At 51.7% G+C, this 17,220-nt stretch overlaps 1 protein-coding gene across 1 annotated transcript; it reads left to right on the top strand.

Annotated features, from left to right (window-relative positions):
* Positions 1-2,039: 2,039 nt before the first annotated feature.
* Positions 2,040-14,030, top strand: SALL4 (spalt like transcription factor 4; the record flags this gene model as incomplete). The annotated part of the gene is made up of 4 exons (XM_084217669.1): positions 2,040-2,166; positions 9,128-11,662; positions 12,240-12,547; positions 13,611-14,030. The coding sequence occupies exons 1-4, from the start codon at positions 2,097-2,099 to the stop codon at positions 14,028-14,030; spliced, it is 3,333 nt and encodes a 1,110-aa protein (XP_084073795.1). The 5' UTR covers positions 2,040-2,096.
* Between the last annotated feature and the right edge of the window lie 3,190 nt (positions 14,031-17,220).

The following is a 17,220-nucleotide window of genomic DNA, read 5'->3' as shown; positions in this document are numbered from 1 at the left end:
GGTGGAGTAAACACCAGATAAAAATGGTCAGCGATTTCAAATACCTGTTATCTCTCCCATTTCATATTAGTAAATGCAGAGTTTCTCTTGACTTAATGTGCCCAAATGCACATTAAAATGCACCAAGAATGGGGGTTTTAAACCATTTTTTGCTTGCAGAAGAAAGTGGCCTGGAAACCAACATTTGTCCCCTGACCTCCACGTTCAGTAGTTGTCCAAGGAGGAGGGTGACACCTTCTGCTCTGCAAGATTTGTGTTATCCTTAGCTAAATAAAACCCCCTTATGAGACGCTGTAAAAACAAAACCAAGCCCCGAGAGGATACAGAACTAATTAGATCAGGATGCACTGCTCACCTCCATCTACAACAACAAGAGATTTCATGCCTGTCCCATCCAGGTCCCCCCTCCTCGAGCACCCCCAAAATAAAGAAAATCCTGACCAGTACTTGGCATGACTGTGCACAAGCACAAATTTTGGTACAGAGTAAAAGTTGTACAGCCCCTGGGGCTTTTGCAGGGTAGAAGTGGCAGTAAAGAACCAGGTGAAACGAGCCCCTGGTGTTGTGCAATGTCCTGTGGCAGTTGTGTGGCTGCCTGAGGTGCCATCGCTTCCTCCCTCCGGCTGGCGAGTCAGATTTGGGGTTTCCAGTGTGCGCCACCCTTGCGCACCGCCCCATGCCCTGGGGTGGGTGCTGCTCGCACAGCGGCGCGGAGCTGAGCCCTCCCTGCACAGGCAGGAAACTGAGGGAAACTGAGGCACGGACCCTGCTCCGTGGCTTGCTGATGAATGCAATGGCAAGTGCAAACCGAGTGTGCCTTCGGATTCTCCTGAGCCCTTATCTCACGTCCTCCTCCAAATCAACATCATCATCTCTTCATTAAATAAATATCTCTCCAGTGTTTTCCATCAAATCACTTCGTTTCTCACAGACAGACCTGGGGCGTGCTGTTCTACGTTACATCAAAAAGCAATCATGTGTCCCACTGAGATTTTGCAGTGTTTGGAGTTTTTGGAGTTGTTTGGAGTGTTTGCAGTTTTTGGAGATGTGCAGTCCGCATCTCCACCCGTTCAAGGATCCTCACATTTTTGCTTTTGCGACATCAGTGTGGCTTGGGGGGGGTGAGTCGGAGGGCTGGGGTGACTGCTGGGACACTCGGGGGCTTTGCAGCACAGTTCAGTGCCAGGCTCAGCTGAGCCGGGTCCTGCAGCCACCTCCGGCCACACGGACCGTCCCCAATGTGCCACCCGGCTGCGGCTCGCGGGGAAGATTTCCGCGTGGCTCACGTTCCCATGGAACCCAACAGCCGAAAAGGGGAGTAAAGATGAAAATTATTCCGCTCTGCATTAACGCAGCCAACTTAGTGTGGGAAAACACTCAAAGCGCTGCTGCTTCAACTTTTTCACACGTGCCTCACGTTTTTACTTGCTGTTAAAAATACTACTGGCTCAGCTTCTCCTGCTTCCCAGAAAGCGAGACTTTAGAGTCCCCAAACAGCTGAACCAAACCAGCCTAATTACGCTCCGTCTGCATCCGCTTTTAAAGCCCCTCCAGCCGCCCGCCCCGCCGCGGGACCCCGCGCTCGCCCCTTGCAGCTCTCGGTGCTCTTCCCTTGCCACCTTATCGAGCGACAAAGGGAAGAATGAGCATTGTCCCGGGCTGCTGCTTGCTTTAGGGGAGGGGGGGGGGGAAAAACTCTTTAGAACACGATATAAACCGCGCAGGTGAGACAACAAAGGTATTGTCGGTGTGCAGGCTGGAGAGCCGCGCTGCCCGGTGTTTGTTTACCGGGGGCGGCCCGGGGCTGCCCCGGCCCCGGGGGCTCACGCCTTTGTCGCCCGCCGGGGCGGGCCGGGCGCGGGGACTACATGGCCCAGCGTGCCCCGCTGCGCGGATCAATGGGGCTGATTTGAATAATCTGTGAGCCCTTGGACTCAGGCCAATCAGCCGTCAGGGACCCATGATAAATCGCAATGCATTATTGATAATAATAATTACTCTGACATGCGCATTCCGCCCAAATTTCCCAACTCTAGGAATTTGTTGTGAAGAGGAAAATAATTGCTACTATTGCATGCTCCCGATGCTGGTGCACCATGTCGCGACGGAAGCAGGCGAAGCCCCAGCACATCAACTCCGAGGAGCAGCCCCCAGATGCTGCAAGTGGTGAGCGCAGAGGGGGCGCGGGGCGGCCGCGGCTCCGGGCTCGGCTGATGCGCGGAGGCGGCGGCGGGAGCGAGGGGCGCTTCCCGGGGGGCTTTTTCCACCCTCGTGCTTCACCCCCCGCGCCTTTCCCCCCGCGGGCTCCGCCACGAGCCGGCCCTCGGCTCGCCCCACGTTTTTTGGGGGGCCGAACTCCCCGGCAGTGCTGAGCGAGGCACGGGCTCCTCGTTATTTTCGGGGGGGTTCGGCTCCGGGCGGCTGCGGAGCGCAGCGCTGCCCCGCGATGCCCCGCACGCTCCCCCCCGCGCCCGCGGAGCCTCCGCCGGGTCCCGCGTGGGGCCGCGGCCGCGTGGGAGGGGAACCCCGAAGGGTCCCCGAGGCGGAGGGACTTGGGGGGATGGGGGTAAAGGGGTGGGGGAGCAGAGCGAGAAATTACGGAGAACTTCGGAGGGCTAGGAAATGGCTCGGGCTGGGTTTCCTCGGTGTGCTTAGCACTTTGTCGGGAGTTGGATGAGAATTTTTGTGGGGCTTTAAAAAAAAAAAAAAACCAACAAAAACGGGGGAAAAAAGCCTCCACGCTCGGACTATTTTTGTTGGAGATCACAATCGCCCTGGACCTTTTGTAGCTTGACCTCCAGCCATCTTTGATTTCCGACTTCCTAAAATAACTCCGGTGAGCTAATGTGGGGTGTGCGCGAGCGCTTTGTATTTGGGCGGCGTGGGGGACTCGGCACCGCGGGTCGCTCGCCCCGGTTTTGGGGAGCTCGCGTTCCTGGGCCGCGCTACGGGAAAAGCAGAAATTCTGGCTGAAATCGGCCGGGAGCCGCCGGTGGGGTGGGCGGGCAGTGGAAGGGCAGGGGGCACTCGCTAGCGGCCCCCACGGGAGCGGGGCTGCCGGAGCAGCATCTCCCGGCCCTGCTGGGGCTCTTCCCCCGCTCTCGCTGCGGAGCTCGGGACGCTCCCGCGGTGCCCGTCCCGCTGCCGGGCGCAATGCGGCGGGCGGAGGGCACGTCCCGTCCCGGCTGGGGAGCGTTCGTTCGGAATTGTTGCGGTTGTGCCCAAATGTTTCCGTGTGCCCCCCAAGAACTTTCTTTGGGATCTTTGCTTGCGTTTGGGACCGGTTTTGTTTCCGTGCCTAGAACTGATCAAAACCCATCCACGTTACGGGAGCTGCCTATTCCCAACCCGCAGGAGGTTCGGGCTCTTTAATTTTTTTTTCCCCTCCTCCCCCTTCTCTTCTTTGAGTCGAAATGTGCAATTGTTGGGTCCGGTTAATGGTGACTTAAGAAACAGCATGCTGGCCAGAAGGCAATAAATCCCATGTTTAATGCATGACTGTTTTCCTTTGTGTATATGGTTAGGTTGGGGGATGGAGGTGATGTTTCCACATGTAAATCTCTGCCCGCTGCTGGAAAGGCACCTCCGGCCCCGCGCTGAAACAAAAGGGTTAATCACTCCTGATGCGGCCGCTGGGGCGGGGGAGGCGTGCGGGAGGGAGGGAGGGAGGATCGCTCCACACCGCGCTCTCCGGGGCAATGGCCAGCTGCTTTTTTGTTATTGTTGTTCGGGCTTTTTTTTTTCCCCCTCCCGTTCTCAATTTTAACAACCAAACCCTGGATGAAATCCCTCCGGAGCCCTCAGCGGCCGCCCAGGCCGGCGGACCTGGGGAAGCTGTGTCCCCGCCTGGGGGGATCCTCCTGCCGCTCGCGGGGCGCTGTGGATTTGGGGGGTGGGGGCAGGTCCCGTCCTGCGGGATCTCCGCTCTCCGAAATGCAACCCGGGGCTGCGGCTCCGACGGCTCGGACCGCCCGCCAGTCTCTCAAATAGTCTTGATATTCCCCGCTCCAGGTGTGCCCGTAAATAATAAGTGATGAAGTTGCATAACAAAGTCGAAATTCCGCAGGGATTTGTCTGGGGCATTAGCGAGGATATACACATAGTCGTAATAATAAAATCAAGCCCTTATCTCCTTTTTTGCAAGTATTCTCTTTTTTCGCAAAGCGATTTGGGACCCACCTCTGTGAACAATGCAGCGGGTTAAAGTGTCCCGCGAACCTGGGGATCCATTAACAGGTCAAAAAATCAGCAGGTGGTCACAGGGGAATAATGCTACATACTGAAAATTAGCATTTCCACAAAGGGCTTGAAAATGCCTATTGTGCTGGATTGCTGCCATTAAAAATCGGATTCATTCTTAAAAATACAGTATCAAACTGCAACTTTTTTTTTCCTCAGGGTAAAATTAGCGTAGCTTTGCTGCAATTATATCTCCGATTCGTGCGCCGAGCTCTGCAGAACTGGAGAGGGATGTTGGACGAGGGAAGGTTGAACAGGGAAAGCCCAAGTTTCGCGGTGGTTTATCTTAGGTTTGTTTCGTTTGCCCGAAGCTGTTGGCGGGCGCTGGCCGCCCCGGGCGCGGGAGCGTCCCCGCCGTGCCGGGGGTGCCGCAGCCCTGGCAAGGGGCAGGGGGTGCCGGGGGGCGGCGGGGGCGATGCCCGGCTCGCTTTTCCTTTTACGTAAGTGCAACATTATATTCGTGGCGGGGATGGAGCCCTTTCGCCGCGCTCGGCGGCATGTGACGTTTTGACAGAGCTGCTGCTCTAACCTTTGCCTCCTCCTGCTTGCTGCGGGTGGTAAGTTGATGTCAGGCTCACAATTAGGACTCTCATGCAATTGACCTTGGCAGCGGGGTTTGCGCCGTTTAGCTCGCTCTTAAACACCGTGCGGGTGTTAAGTGTGGTCCAGGTAGGGCCGTGCCGGGCAGGGCGGGGGGCTCGGGGGGCCGCGGGCTCGGAGCCGGCCGGAGCCGCCCCCGTGGCCGCGGATCGCGGTGCGGGGCTCGCGTCAGCTCAGGTGGGCCCGGGGGGCGGCGGCCCCGCCCGGGGTGGTGGTGGCGGCCCGGAGGGGCCGGAGCGCGGGCCGTGAGTGCCCTCCACCGACCGGCCCCGGCAGCGAGCCCCGGCGGCGCCCGGCCCGGCCCGGCCCGGCCCGGCCCGAGCGGGGCGAGCCCTCGGGGGCAGCGCCTCCGCTCCCCGCTCGCCCCGCGGCTTTTAGCGCTTATTCTGCTCTTCACAAGCGCCCGTTCGCTGTGGTTTGTTCTGTCTTCGGCTGAACATCTCGCTTCAAGTTGTGGATAGGCCAAAGGGGGAATTAGTAAGTAGATGATAAAATAATTGAAGCCTTGAGAGAGAGCCTGTAAGCGCCAGATGCTGATTGTGGGGGAAGCGCGTTTCTGCCTCGTTCTTTGGTAGAAAAAACGCACCTGATGAATTCAGTGTAGAAAGCATCAAGGCCTTTGGAATATCTCTGTAAGTTGTCAGTCGTGCGTTTTACTTACTCAAAAAAGTGATTTTGTCACAGTTAAAATGTGCTAAATGGTGTTTGAGAGTGGGAGAAGGGCGATTTGGGGCAGTTCAGAGCTTTTGGAAGCCCTCTCCTTTGGAGAAAGGGAAAAGCATTAGGGAAGTGCGACCCTGGGAGCAGCAGCGAGCGGATGGCAGAGGGTTCGTGTCTAGGAGTGGAGGGGTGGTAATCAATCCTCCCCGAGTTAATTTAAACCGGGGAGGTGCATGGTCTTTGTTAACCTTAAAGTAGTTGGTCAGATGTAGGCTGTGAGGAAAGTAAGCTCACCAAAGGTATCAAAACTCCTGAATAAAAAAAAAATAAAAAAAAGGTGGGAAAGCTTCTGTTTCATCCCAATTCAAGTGAAGTAAAGTTGAGGAAAAAAAGTCCCTAATGGCCTAGTTGAGTGCTAGGCCAGCAGCACCCTTCTTGAAATCACATCAGACCAGATTTACTTCACTCCTTTTACTGTTTTCCTAAAAAAAAAAAAAAAAAAAAAAAATAATTTGAGCGGTGTGGATTTTATCAGCCTTCCTTGTCGATGACTGCCTTGTCCTACACAATAGTGGATTTTATCCATCCATTTGCCAGTGATTCAATCTAGCCCCCCTGCTGGGTTTACTGCATTCTTCTAACTTATTGGATAACTAGATGCTGAGAGATAACATTCCTGAAATTCGGGGGTGGGGAGATAAAAAAAAACCACAGTCGAAGTCCTGTCCCTGGGAAGCCTTTGGAGGGGGTGAAGTGCAGAGGAATGGTCGTGGCAGGGCAGTGCTGGGTAAATCCTGGTGGGCAGAGCTGCCCTCCTGGCATGAAAAACCCCGAGTTCAGGCTCTTATGTCATTTCGGTGGTCACTGCTGGGCTCGGGCAGCGAGGGGCTCTGATCCCAGCACTTGGGGCAGGGAAGAGCAGCTAGTTACAAATCACGATGATTTTCACAGAAGCTGTTGGGTTTTTTTGCAGAAACAGTCAATTGCTCCTTTGTTATCCCAGCTACTGTAAAATAACCCAGCGTCCTACTTGTGAATTTATCTAAACCCCTTTCTTTAAGGTAAAAGGGAAAATAATGCATAATTTCCCTATTTGTCATGCAGCAAGTCGTTTCAAGCTCTGAATTGAATTTATTCAGTCTGAAGCTTATGCTTCACTGTCAGAAAAATGAGAATATGTGACGGGGCAGAGCTGCCAACCTCTGCTGCCCAGCACAGGGACCTTCAGTGTACTGGAGTCTCTTTCTCTGAGATGGCAACTGCTGCTGAGAACCAGGAAAAGTCACCAGAGCTCCTCAGAATTACGAAAATGAGGAGCGTGGGCTGTGCTGGAGATTGGGAAAGGGGCATTGAATTGAGTGTGATCTTATCAGCACAGAAGTAGAAAAATAAGAAGTATTATCAAGGGAAAGGAGATAAATGATTGGATGCTTTGAAGCAGTTAAAGTTTGAGGACTTGTCTAGACATTATCCTGGAATATCTGCTTGGGGGTGGGCAACAGTGCTTGGTGCAGACATTTCTGTGCCACGGGAAAAAGTAAAAGCTGAGGTTGTTTTTTTTTATTTCGTGACGTGGAAACAGTGTTGTTCTGCCTGGGGGATGGGACTGGGAAAGCCCCAAACTCTTAAAAGGATTTGGAGGAGATTTTTGTTTTAGTATTTTATGAAACAGGAAAGTAGTCAAAGACCTCTCAAGTCAGCGTAGACTAGTTCCAGAGGTTTTCTCTTTTTTTAAATCCAGGCGCCTTCTTTCTTGCCAAGTATATCTGCTCAGTCTCCTGCAAAACGAGTTTAAAATAATCTGTTCTTGATCCTGGTTGACTCTGTGGACCAAGTTCTGAATTGTGCAGTAGTTGTACTTGTCTGCAGGCTGGGCTTCTCTGTGTGCTTTTAGAGCTTAATCAGCTTTAGGGACATCACTGTAATGATATCTGGGATGGGAAATGCGTGCTGCCATTCTTGTCTCTTTCACTTACGGGAGTTGTTTGGGCTGAAGGGCAAGTGTTTAATTTCCCCTGTTTAAATGGGAGGCATCCAAACATTTTTGATCGTAGCCATGCTGAGAACTCCCTTCCTCCCTGTTCAAGGACTTGCGCAGGTCTGGATTTATTGCTCTGCAGATCACAGCAGAACAGGACTCTGATAGCTGCAAATTTTTATTACTGATCAAATGTCTATTTTTACAATTAAAATTTCACATGCACTTCCTACCCCGCAGCATTCAACGGTTGAAGTTTGCTTTGTTGAGCAGCACAGTGCCCTCGTTGAGGTCAGAAATGGCCAGGTTTGCCATGTCCTCCCTCAAGCAGGGTGATGTGCTCCAGCTGTCACCTGGACGCGGTCCCTCCACGTTCAGGACACACCGAGGTGTGGTTTGGCCACACCTTGCGCAAGCCAAAGCCACAAGAAGCTCCTGAGTGTCACCTCGTCCCACCCGGGGGCGGCTGGGGACCCGGAGCCGGCCGGGACAGGGGTGACACCCTTCTGTGACCCCTGCACCCACCGAGTGAGAGCAGCTCCAGGGTGTCCCAGCCAGGGGGGCTGCAATCCTGGCCCAGCCCTTTCTGCCTCCCCCTCCTTGGGGGGCTTTCCCTCCTGCCCTGAGCTCTGCCCCACCTCCAGTGGGCTGGGAGTTTGAGGGATGGCAAGGCTGAGCAAAAACATCCTGTTTTGGTTATCATTTCAGTTAACCTCTTGCAGTTCAGATATTTCCCCGATTTTTTTTTTAATTTTTTTTTTTTTTTTTGGTCCATGTACAAGTTCTGCTCAGTCTGAGCTGAGCTGTGCTGGTGGTGGAAGGGCAGGAGTGGACTCTCGATTTACCCTGCCCCTTCCCAAAGTGGGTGAGTTGTGGGTACAGCTGGAGGAGGCCCCCTGCGAGGTCGGAAATGCCTTGGTGTAGTTTTGTGAGCAGGACGAGTTACTTGTATTATTTTTTAATAATCATAAGTATCAACGGAGGCGCATACTCGAGCGTCAAATTTCGTTTTTAATCATTCTTTGCTACTGTGTCCATGTAGAGGTTATTATTGGGGTGTGTTTGCTTTCAAAGGATTTCAGAGTTGATATTGGCCCGCGTGGCTGTTTCAGCCCTCTTGGTTTGTAATTACTTTCATAATAGCAGAGCACAACTCGTTTAGATCGGTGCAGTAAGAATTGCTCAAAATTCCTGTGTTAACAATCTTATATGAATTTCTGAGATATGGTTAACAAAGAATTAGAACCTGAAGTGTAAACAGCAGATAACTCTGTGTGGTGTTTTGCTCAGTGCTTCAATGCCTCCTCTGTCCTGGTGTTCCTTTTAAGCTGTGTTGCAGGTGCTGCCTTGCAGAACTGTTCCAGGGGATTTTTACCTGTATAAAGGGATTTGGAATGAATCTTTTTTCATTGAGCCTTGTGAGAGTCCTTTTAAAATATGTTTTTTCTTGTAAATTGAACTGAGATGCAGATTTATTTGGGGTTGTGAAGGAATTGGCATCAAAACAAAGAGCAGAACTTCAGATTGATGTGCAAACTTGATTCCAATGTCTTGTACTTTAATTTGCAATTTGGGTGGAGTCAGCGATCTTAATAGTGAATGTTTGGTCTAAATCTAGCAATTAATAATGTGACCTTCTTTTATTTTAAGGGAGTCCACAAGACGTCCCAGGTGATAGAGATGGTGAGATGAGTTCCAAAAGGTGCCGCACGGAGGAAACCAAAATCTGTGAGAAATGCTGTGCAGAATTCTTTGTTCTCTCTGAATTCCTTGAGCATAAGAAAAATTGCACTAAAAATCCGCCTGTTCTAATCATGAACGACAGTGAGGGAGCAGTCCCCCCTGAGAGCTTCTCCGAGGCTCCTCTGGGGACCTTCCCGAGCGACCGAATGGATGGCAGGGCACGCAAGGACATTCAGGCCAAGGGCTGCACTGCCTCTGTGGAAAAGAGAGAAGGAAAAATGGATGCTGAGCCGGTAGGAGGAATGTACCTTAAAATAGAACCCCCCCTGACGCCTGCGGCTCCCGGCCTGAGCTATCTACCAAAACCCAAAGTACCCAACACTAACGTGACCTTGCAGACCATCCGTGGCACTAAGGTGGCCGTGAACCAGCGGACGTCGGATGCCATCTCCTCCTCGGCGGCCGGGTTCAACGCCATCCCCATGATCCTGGAGCAGCTGGTGTGCCTGCAGCAGCAGCAGCTCCAGCAGATCCAGCTGACGGAGCAGATCCGCATCCAGATCGCCATGATGGCTCCCCACGCCCTGCACCCCTCCATAGCAGCTGCTACTGACCCGCTCAAAGCTCTGGGTGCCCACATGTCCCAGCAGCTCTCGGCTGCCGTGGCTCTGATCGGACAGAAAGCTGGGAGCCAGAGCCTATCACTGGAATCCTTGAAGCAAGGAAAACTACCTCATTCTAACACTGGCATTGCGGCCGCCAGCTCGCTGGCTGCTGGGCTCTCCTCCTCCTTCCCCCTGAAGCCAGAGGGGAGCCGAGGCCTCCCCGGCTCCATCTCTCAGTTCCCAAATCCTTTGCTACCTCAGTCCTCCGGCTCGGTCATCTTCCAGAACCCGCTTTCGGCCGTCTCGTCCGTGATGGATTCCTCAAAGAAGGGCAAGGGGAAACCGCCCAACATCAGCGTGTCCGAAAGCAAACCGAACGCGGAGGAGCCGTTCTTCAAACACAAGTGTAAATTCTGTGGGAAGGTCTTTGGCAACGACAGTGCCCTGCAGATCCACCTCCGTTCCCACACCGGGGAAAGGCCCTATAAGTGTAACATCTGTGGGAACCGCTTCACCACCAAAGGAAACCTCAAAGTGCATTTTCAGCGTCACAAAGACAAGTACCCCCACATAAAGATGAATCCTTACCCAGTTCCTGAGCACCTGGACAATGTTCCTACCAGCACTGGAATCCCATACGGGATGTCTGTGCCACTGGACGAGTCCAACCTGATTGTGGACAGCAAACCTCTCCTAACAACTCTGCCTACCTCTGCGGCTGCCGGCGCACCTCAGGCCATCTCCAGCCTGGCAGGCATCAAGGAGGCTCTGCCAGGCACCTTCTCAAGTGAGCTGCAGTCGAGGCCCTCTCCCGAAAGCGAGGGTGGCTCCTCCTCGTCGGGGGCGGTCGGCCACGAGTCAGGAACGGAGCAGAGCTTGAGCTCACCACAAGCTGCCTGCAGCATGAGCATCTTCCACGTAGGTGGGTCAAACGAGCAAGGCTCAGAGACATCAAAGCTCCAGCAGCTGGTTGAAAATATCGACAAGTCCACTTCTGACCCCAACGAGTGCCTGATCTGTCACAGAGTGCTGAGCTGCCAGAGCTCGCTGAAGATGCATTACCGCACCCACACCGGGGAGAGGCCGTTCAAGTGCAAGATCTGTGGCCGTGCCTTCTCCACCAAAGGGAACCTCAAAACCCACTATGGTGTCCACCGGGCTAACACCCCCTTGAAGATGCAGCACTCGTGTCCCATTTGCCAGAAGAAGTTTACAAACGCCGTGGTGCTGCAGCAGCACATCCGCATGCACATGGGCGGGCAGATCCCCAACACCCCGATGCCAGAACCCCCCAGCGACACCGAGGCGGTGGATCCTGCCGTGCCCGAGAAGAACGGAGACGTCGGTCGCCCGGAGGAGATGGTGGAAAGCATAGACATGGAAGATGACGTGGACTCTCAGGATGGCCCCCGCAGTTCCTCCAAACCTCCTACTCCATACGATGCACAATCAGAGTCGCCCGCCGCGGCCGCCGCCTTCTCTGGGGTTGCAGCGCTGGAGAACCAGATGAAGATGGTCACCTCCTCGCTGAGCTTGCAGCGGCAGAGCAGTCTGAAGTCCAGCGACAACGGCTCGGCCGAGAGCGATGGCATGACCAACGACTCGTCCTCGGTGGCGGGCGACGCCGACTACCAGAACGGCAGGAGCCCCGCCGCCTCCGAGGCTGCCTCGCTGCAGGCGCCGTCCCCGGCCAACAGCCAGGCTGAGAGCGTCCGGTCCAAGTCACCTGCCTTCAACAGCCAGGAGGATTTGGGCACGGGCAGTAAATCAGAGGGTGCTGAGAACGCTCCCGCAGAAGTGGAAGGGGTTGTCGGAGCTTTGGATTTAACATACGGCAACATCGGTCGGAAGGTCATCAAGGAAGAGCCCGGGCTACACTTTGCAAATGGAGAATATGGTGAGTAATGCAGAGTGCTGGCAGGGATTTGGGGTGGGGCAGTAGGAAACCGTTCCTAAAAGGACCAACAGGAAACCAAATTTCCTTAGCTTTCCCCTCTTCCTGCTCCTCTGTTTGGATAAGGGCATAGGCCCTGTAAACTTTTCCTGACTGAGTCGGGCCCAAAATTCAAAGGTTTAACTGCTGTAATCTCCTTAAAATTAATGTAGACTGTGCCCTCTCTGTCTTTCATGGGCTTGCTTGATATCTCCTTATAGCTTTTTAAAAATCCACACTTGTATTTTAAGGGAAAACTACTTATCCCAAGAGTGTGATGTGGAAACCCTAAAATAGTCTGTGGGGTTTTCAGGCTCTGTAGCATTGAGGTTAACGTTGATCTAAATTTGACCTGAAAGGCTTTCTGTGTCATAAGCTCACCAACAAACCCAGGGATGAACTGATTTGTTTTGGGTTATCCTAGGAAGTGTGGTGGCCTCTGCAGACGTGCTCTTCAAAGGCAGGGCCTCGAGTCTCAGCCAGGCTTAAGCTTGGAAGCAGAATTAGGTTGGGATAAGCATAACCTTTGCTTTCTTTCCAGGTCGAAGCAGCATTCCAGCCGCTTTTGTCAGAGCCCCACCAGCCCTGATAAAAATGGAGCTGCCCGGCGATCGTCCCCTCGGCACTGGCCACTTCATTGGCCCTCCAGCTCTGTCCCCTGGGGTCACCCCTCTGCTGGTGCCGCGCCCCAAGTTCTGCCGTCCTGCCAAACAGCACATCTGCACTACCTGTGGGAAGAACTTCTCCTCTGCCAGCGCCCTGCAGATCCACGAGCGCACCCACACCGGGGAGAAGCCCTTTGCCTGCACCATCTGTGGGAGAGCCTTCACCACCAAAGGGAACCTGAAGGTGGGTCCTGTCTGTTGTCATCTCCTTGGTCTGTGAGACTAAGACTAGGGATGGAAAGGCTGTTTGTAATATTTGAGCTGCCCCTGAGACAGCACTGATTTTCTCTTAGTTCCTCAAATACTTACTTTTGATCCTTGTCTCCTTCCTGAGCTTCTCCACACAGCTTTTTGTGTGTTACTGAGATCACCCTCAGGTCTTTGCTGCTGTCCTTGACTTTCCTTTTGGGATGGAAGGGGAGCCTTAGCCCTCACTAAGCAGATTGCTTTCTTTTTTAATTTGGATGTGGATGTGTCAAGACATAAGTATTTCCTAGACTGCTGCAAAATGCCGCCTGCTGAGTAAATGCATTACGCTGCACTGCTTGAAATTTTGTGAGATGAGGAGGGATAAACTGGGATAATCCTCAGATGGCACAAAGTGCTTGGGGATTGTGGCTAAGCCCACGCTGAAGAAGTGCTGAGAGTCTGTCCTTTTGCCAGATGAATCCATTTGCCCCATGAGGGATTCAGCTCCCTCACTTGCGCAGAGGCTTCTCCCTCCCTGTGAGAACCTCTTCAAGCTCTTCAGTCCTCTTGCATAAATGCTGATGGGGAGAGAAAACACTCTGCAGTGTGTGAGCAGTGCCTTGCTGGAAGCACCAGCAGAATGTGGTGTGGAAGATTTCAGCTTAAATGAACCTCTGCCAAATTACTTGGTGGTTTTTTGCATTACCCAGTATTTCTTTCAGTATGGTCTGTTTGCAGCAGATAATGTGGTTTCTGTTTTGGGGCAGAGAGGGTGTCTTTGCCAACAGCGCTTATTCCAAGTGTAAAACACAGTCCTTCGAGCCCTCTAGCAGCCAACTCCAGAGAGCCACGGTGATGTCAGGCAGTGAATGACTGTGTCTTACACATGCCAGGAGGGGAACTCTGACAAGAACCACCCAACTTAATATTCACCTGAATGCAAACGGAGCGAGCCTGCCTTCTTTGGGCCACTCGGCTGCCAGCGAAGTAGAATTTGGGTCCAGCCCAGAAGAGCTGCAGAATTAACAATTCTCTTTGCTTTCCCCCCTCTCCGGAAGGTCCACGTAGGAACCCACATGTGGAACAACTCGGCCAGGCGGGGCAGGCGGCTGTCCATCGACAACCCCATGGCCCTGCTGGGCAACGACCCCAAGAAGGTGTCGGAGATGTTCCCCAAGGAGATGGTGGCGCCCTCGGTGAGCATCGACCCCGCCGTGTGGAACCAGTACGCGGCCGTGCTCAGCAACGGGCTGGCCGTGAAGGCCAACGAGATCTCGGTGATCCAGAGCGGGGCCCTGCCCGCCCTGCCCGTGCCCCTGGCCGGGGGCTCGCCCCTGAACTCTGCCCCGGCCGCCAAGGCGGACCCGGCCCCGGCCGGCGCCGCCGAGGCGGAGAAGGCGGGCGGTGCTGCTGCAGACAGTGTGCCAAAACACCAGTTCCCCCTCTTCCTGGAGGAGAACAAAATCGCCGTCAGCTAAGGACTCGAGAGGAGTTGACCTACAGAAAGAGCAAATATATATAGACACAAACATATATTTTTAAGAGATTCCACTTCGGCCTCCTATTTTCCTATTGACGTGCAAATGATTTTATGGTTGTCTTTGTAAGAGTTGCCCAGAGTACAATCATGATATTGCTTTGCAAATAGTAATTAATAAAGAATAGGATTTCCTTCTATTTGGAAAGATGCGGGTCTTGCAAAGTAGTTCTTACGTGTGACTTTAACGTGTACAAGCCTTACAGAAGTTTCTACAACTTGAAATTCCAAAGGTTAGAATATTTACCTCTTTGTTTAGAGTGATAATGGGGGTTTTGAATAGAGTGGAAACAACCTACTGTTGATGGAAAAGCTTCTATTTACTGATGAGAAATGGAAACTATTGATGCGGGTAAATATCCTAGAATGTCTGCCACCCTCTTAGAATTTTTCTGTTTGGATTTTTGGCTCTGTGTGGTTTCTGAATGTACTTTTTCTTAATAATTGATATAAAAACTACAAAGTTGTTTTTTTAATTCCTTTGGGCTTTTTTTGCCTCAGAAGTTCTATGAGAAGCAAGTTGCTGTTTTTCTTTAGTCACTGCTCCTAAGTAATTGATTCTTTGTGTTGTTGACTGCTGCTTATTTAATACTACTAGGACAGTCCTTCAAGTATAGTGCCAAAATTCCTGCTTCCAAAGATGTGCAGTTTTTCCTAGATGTTTTATTTCAATACCAAGAGCCCCAAACAAGCATGGGTGGGTATGTATATACTTTTTTTTTGTTTCCTCTTGAAAGGGAAGACTTGCCTTGGGAAGTCAGGTCTGAAAGCTCTGCAAGGAATCTCAGGTGACTGAGATTCCCATGGCAATTTGCCATGGGAACTGGTTTCCTTAGCAAGAGACTTTTTGTTTTTATTTTTTTTTTGTTTGGGTAATTTAGGAGATCAGTCTGTGTAAACCTGTATTTAAATATGAAGTATTCATGCTTAGGTTAAATGTTTTGTGGGTTTTTGGATGGCATTCCTACTCTGGTCATTAAGGTTTTTTTGGTGGTCTGTGAGCTTGCATTCCACCAAAATGGTAATTAATGATCCATGTGTGTTGTATGAAGGTTGCTGGGATAGTCATCTGGATTCTAAGTTATCTACCTCATTTTTTTTCCTTTTGTAGTTGTAGTGTCTATTTTTTCTAATAATGACCACTGTAATGACGGAGATCCAAGCAGATGCTTCCATGCACTATGTGAAACCAAAACCTGTTGTATTATTAGTGGAAGCACCTGAGGAGTTGCTGGACTGACCTTTCACTGTTCCTCGAACGCCTGCTGGAACTGGATGTGGAGTGGGATCTGAACCAGGCTGCAAAGGGAGCATTTGGTGTGGAAGGACTGAAGGAGGGAAAGAAACCTGGCTGTTGACTGCAGGAAATCTTCAAGTCCAGTCTCTTGTGGAAGGCCCCAAAAATGCAGATTTACCAAAAGTTTGTGTGATGTTGTTGCACCTGATTCTTGCTTATGATCTCTGTATGCCGAGTTGTGCCTTTCCTGCTGGACTCGTGGGTAAGAACATACCAGTACCTGTTTACACTGTAAAATGGATATTGTTACATAGACCACGCAAAAGGCATCCCAATTGTCACATTTCTACATTGTGAATGTATGACTTCGAAGAACTCTGTAGTTTTGAGTATCTACTGATGCGTTTCTGTTGACATTTTTGAGAATAAATTTTGGGATGGCTTTTTCACACTTGGTGCTGAACATTTTTCTGGCAAAAAGCTTTTTGTCCGCTGAGGAGCGAGTTGAGGAGGCAACATGCTGCTTCCCTCCAGGGACCTGCAATCCAGGAGCTAGAGTTGGGCTTAGGTTCATTGCTTAGAACAGCAGGGGCTAGGAAGCTGTGGAGGAGTTGGAGACCCATTCCTCAGGAACAGCTGGGGTGTGATGCAGGGGTTGGAATGCGCCAGGGATGTTGATTTCCACTCAGGAATATGTGCAATCATTTTTGTACTGTGATCATCCTACAAAGGGAAAAAGAGTATTAAATTGTCAAATTGCCAGTGCCTGAAGATGCTGGCTGCATGGAAAAGGGATAAATAACTTCTCCTAAAGAGCAAAGAAAAACAGTTTATCAAGGCTGAGAACAGCCTTGGTAATATGGAAAAGTGCTGAGATCCTCATTCTGGCAACATAATCCAGCAAATGTATTTTGCCTTTGGGAGGTAACAGGGAAGGAAAAGGGAAACCTAAAGCTGCACCTTTCCACCATCAGAGCTGTCTGCTCGCCGTGCTCCTTGCTCAGTCCTCAGGAGTGCAGAGAGAGGCAGAAAGCAAACACTTTTTCTCATCTCTGCCAAGCTCTGAAGGAAGGTGTAGGGAGGGCAGGATAAATCTGAGGAAGCTTTGTCCCTTGCTGTGCCCCACGCTGTGACAGCCTGGTGACAAGACAGCTCCAGGCTGGAGCAGGGTGAGATCCCTGGCTAAGCCAGCAAGTCCTGGATCCCAGGAGCTATCTGAGCCTGTCCCCACAGCAGGAGCTGGGCCACAGGGATGCTCCTGCTGCAGGGGAGAGTGTTTGCAAAGCAAGCAGGGCTGGGCATTACCTGCTCTCCCATGTGTCAGAGCTGAACCAACGCCTTGGGCAAGTCAGTGTGCTGGAACTGCCCACAGTGGCAAGTGTGCTCAGCCCACAGTAACATCTACAGTTGCATCTCAGCAATTAAAAGAGACAGCTGATTGTCCTGTGGCCTTGGCTGCTGTGACTCAGGAGCTGCAGCGGTGTGAGAGCGCAGTGAGCTCGGTATGTGCCCTGTCTCTGCTCATTAGCCTCTCCTCTTGCCTGGAGGACTTTCCTGTTGGTGTTTGTTATTGCTTGCTTTGCCCCTCACTCAGAGGATTTGCAGGCTGTTGTGGAAGTAGCAGACGTGCTTGCATGAGCTAAGGTAAAATCTGGCTTGTTTAAAATGTCAAATTTCAACTTAAACATTGCATTGCTGAAAACAAAAAAACCCAAACAGCAAGTAAGTACATTTGCTTTACCTAAATGTATTGCCTCAAGTATTCCTCTAAGGAAAGATTTCTTTCAACCTGCCCTTTCTGTTCAAAGCTTTCCAAAAAGTAGGTGGGAACTTAGAGGAGAGAATTTGACAATTGTAGACGTTCAGCTCTGGGCTGAACTCAGGGAGGCTGGTT

This window comes from Fringilla coelebs, assembly GCF_963513975.1.
Source record: "Fringilla coelebs genome assembly, chromosome: 18".
Taxonomy (NCBI): Eukaryota; Metazoa; Chordata; class Aves; order Passeriformes; family Fringillidae; genus Fringilla; species Fringilla coelebs.
This window is presented reverse-complemented; position numbering and strand designations above follow the sequence as displayed.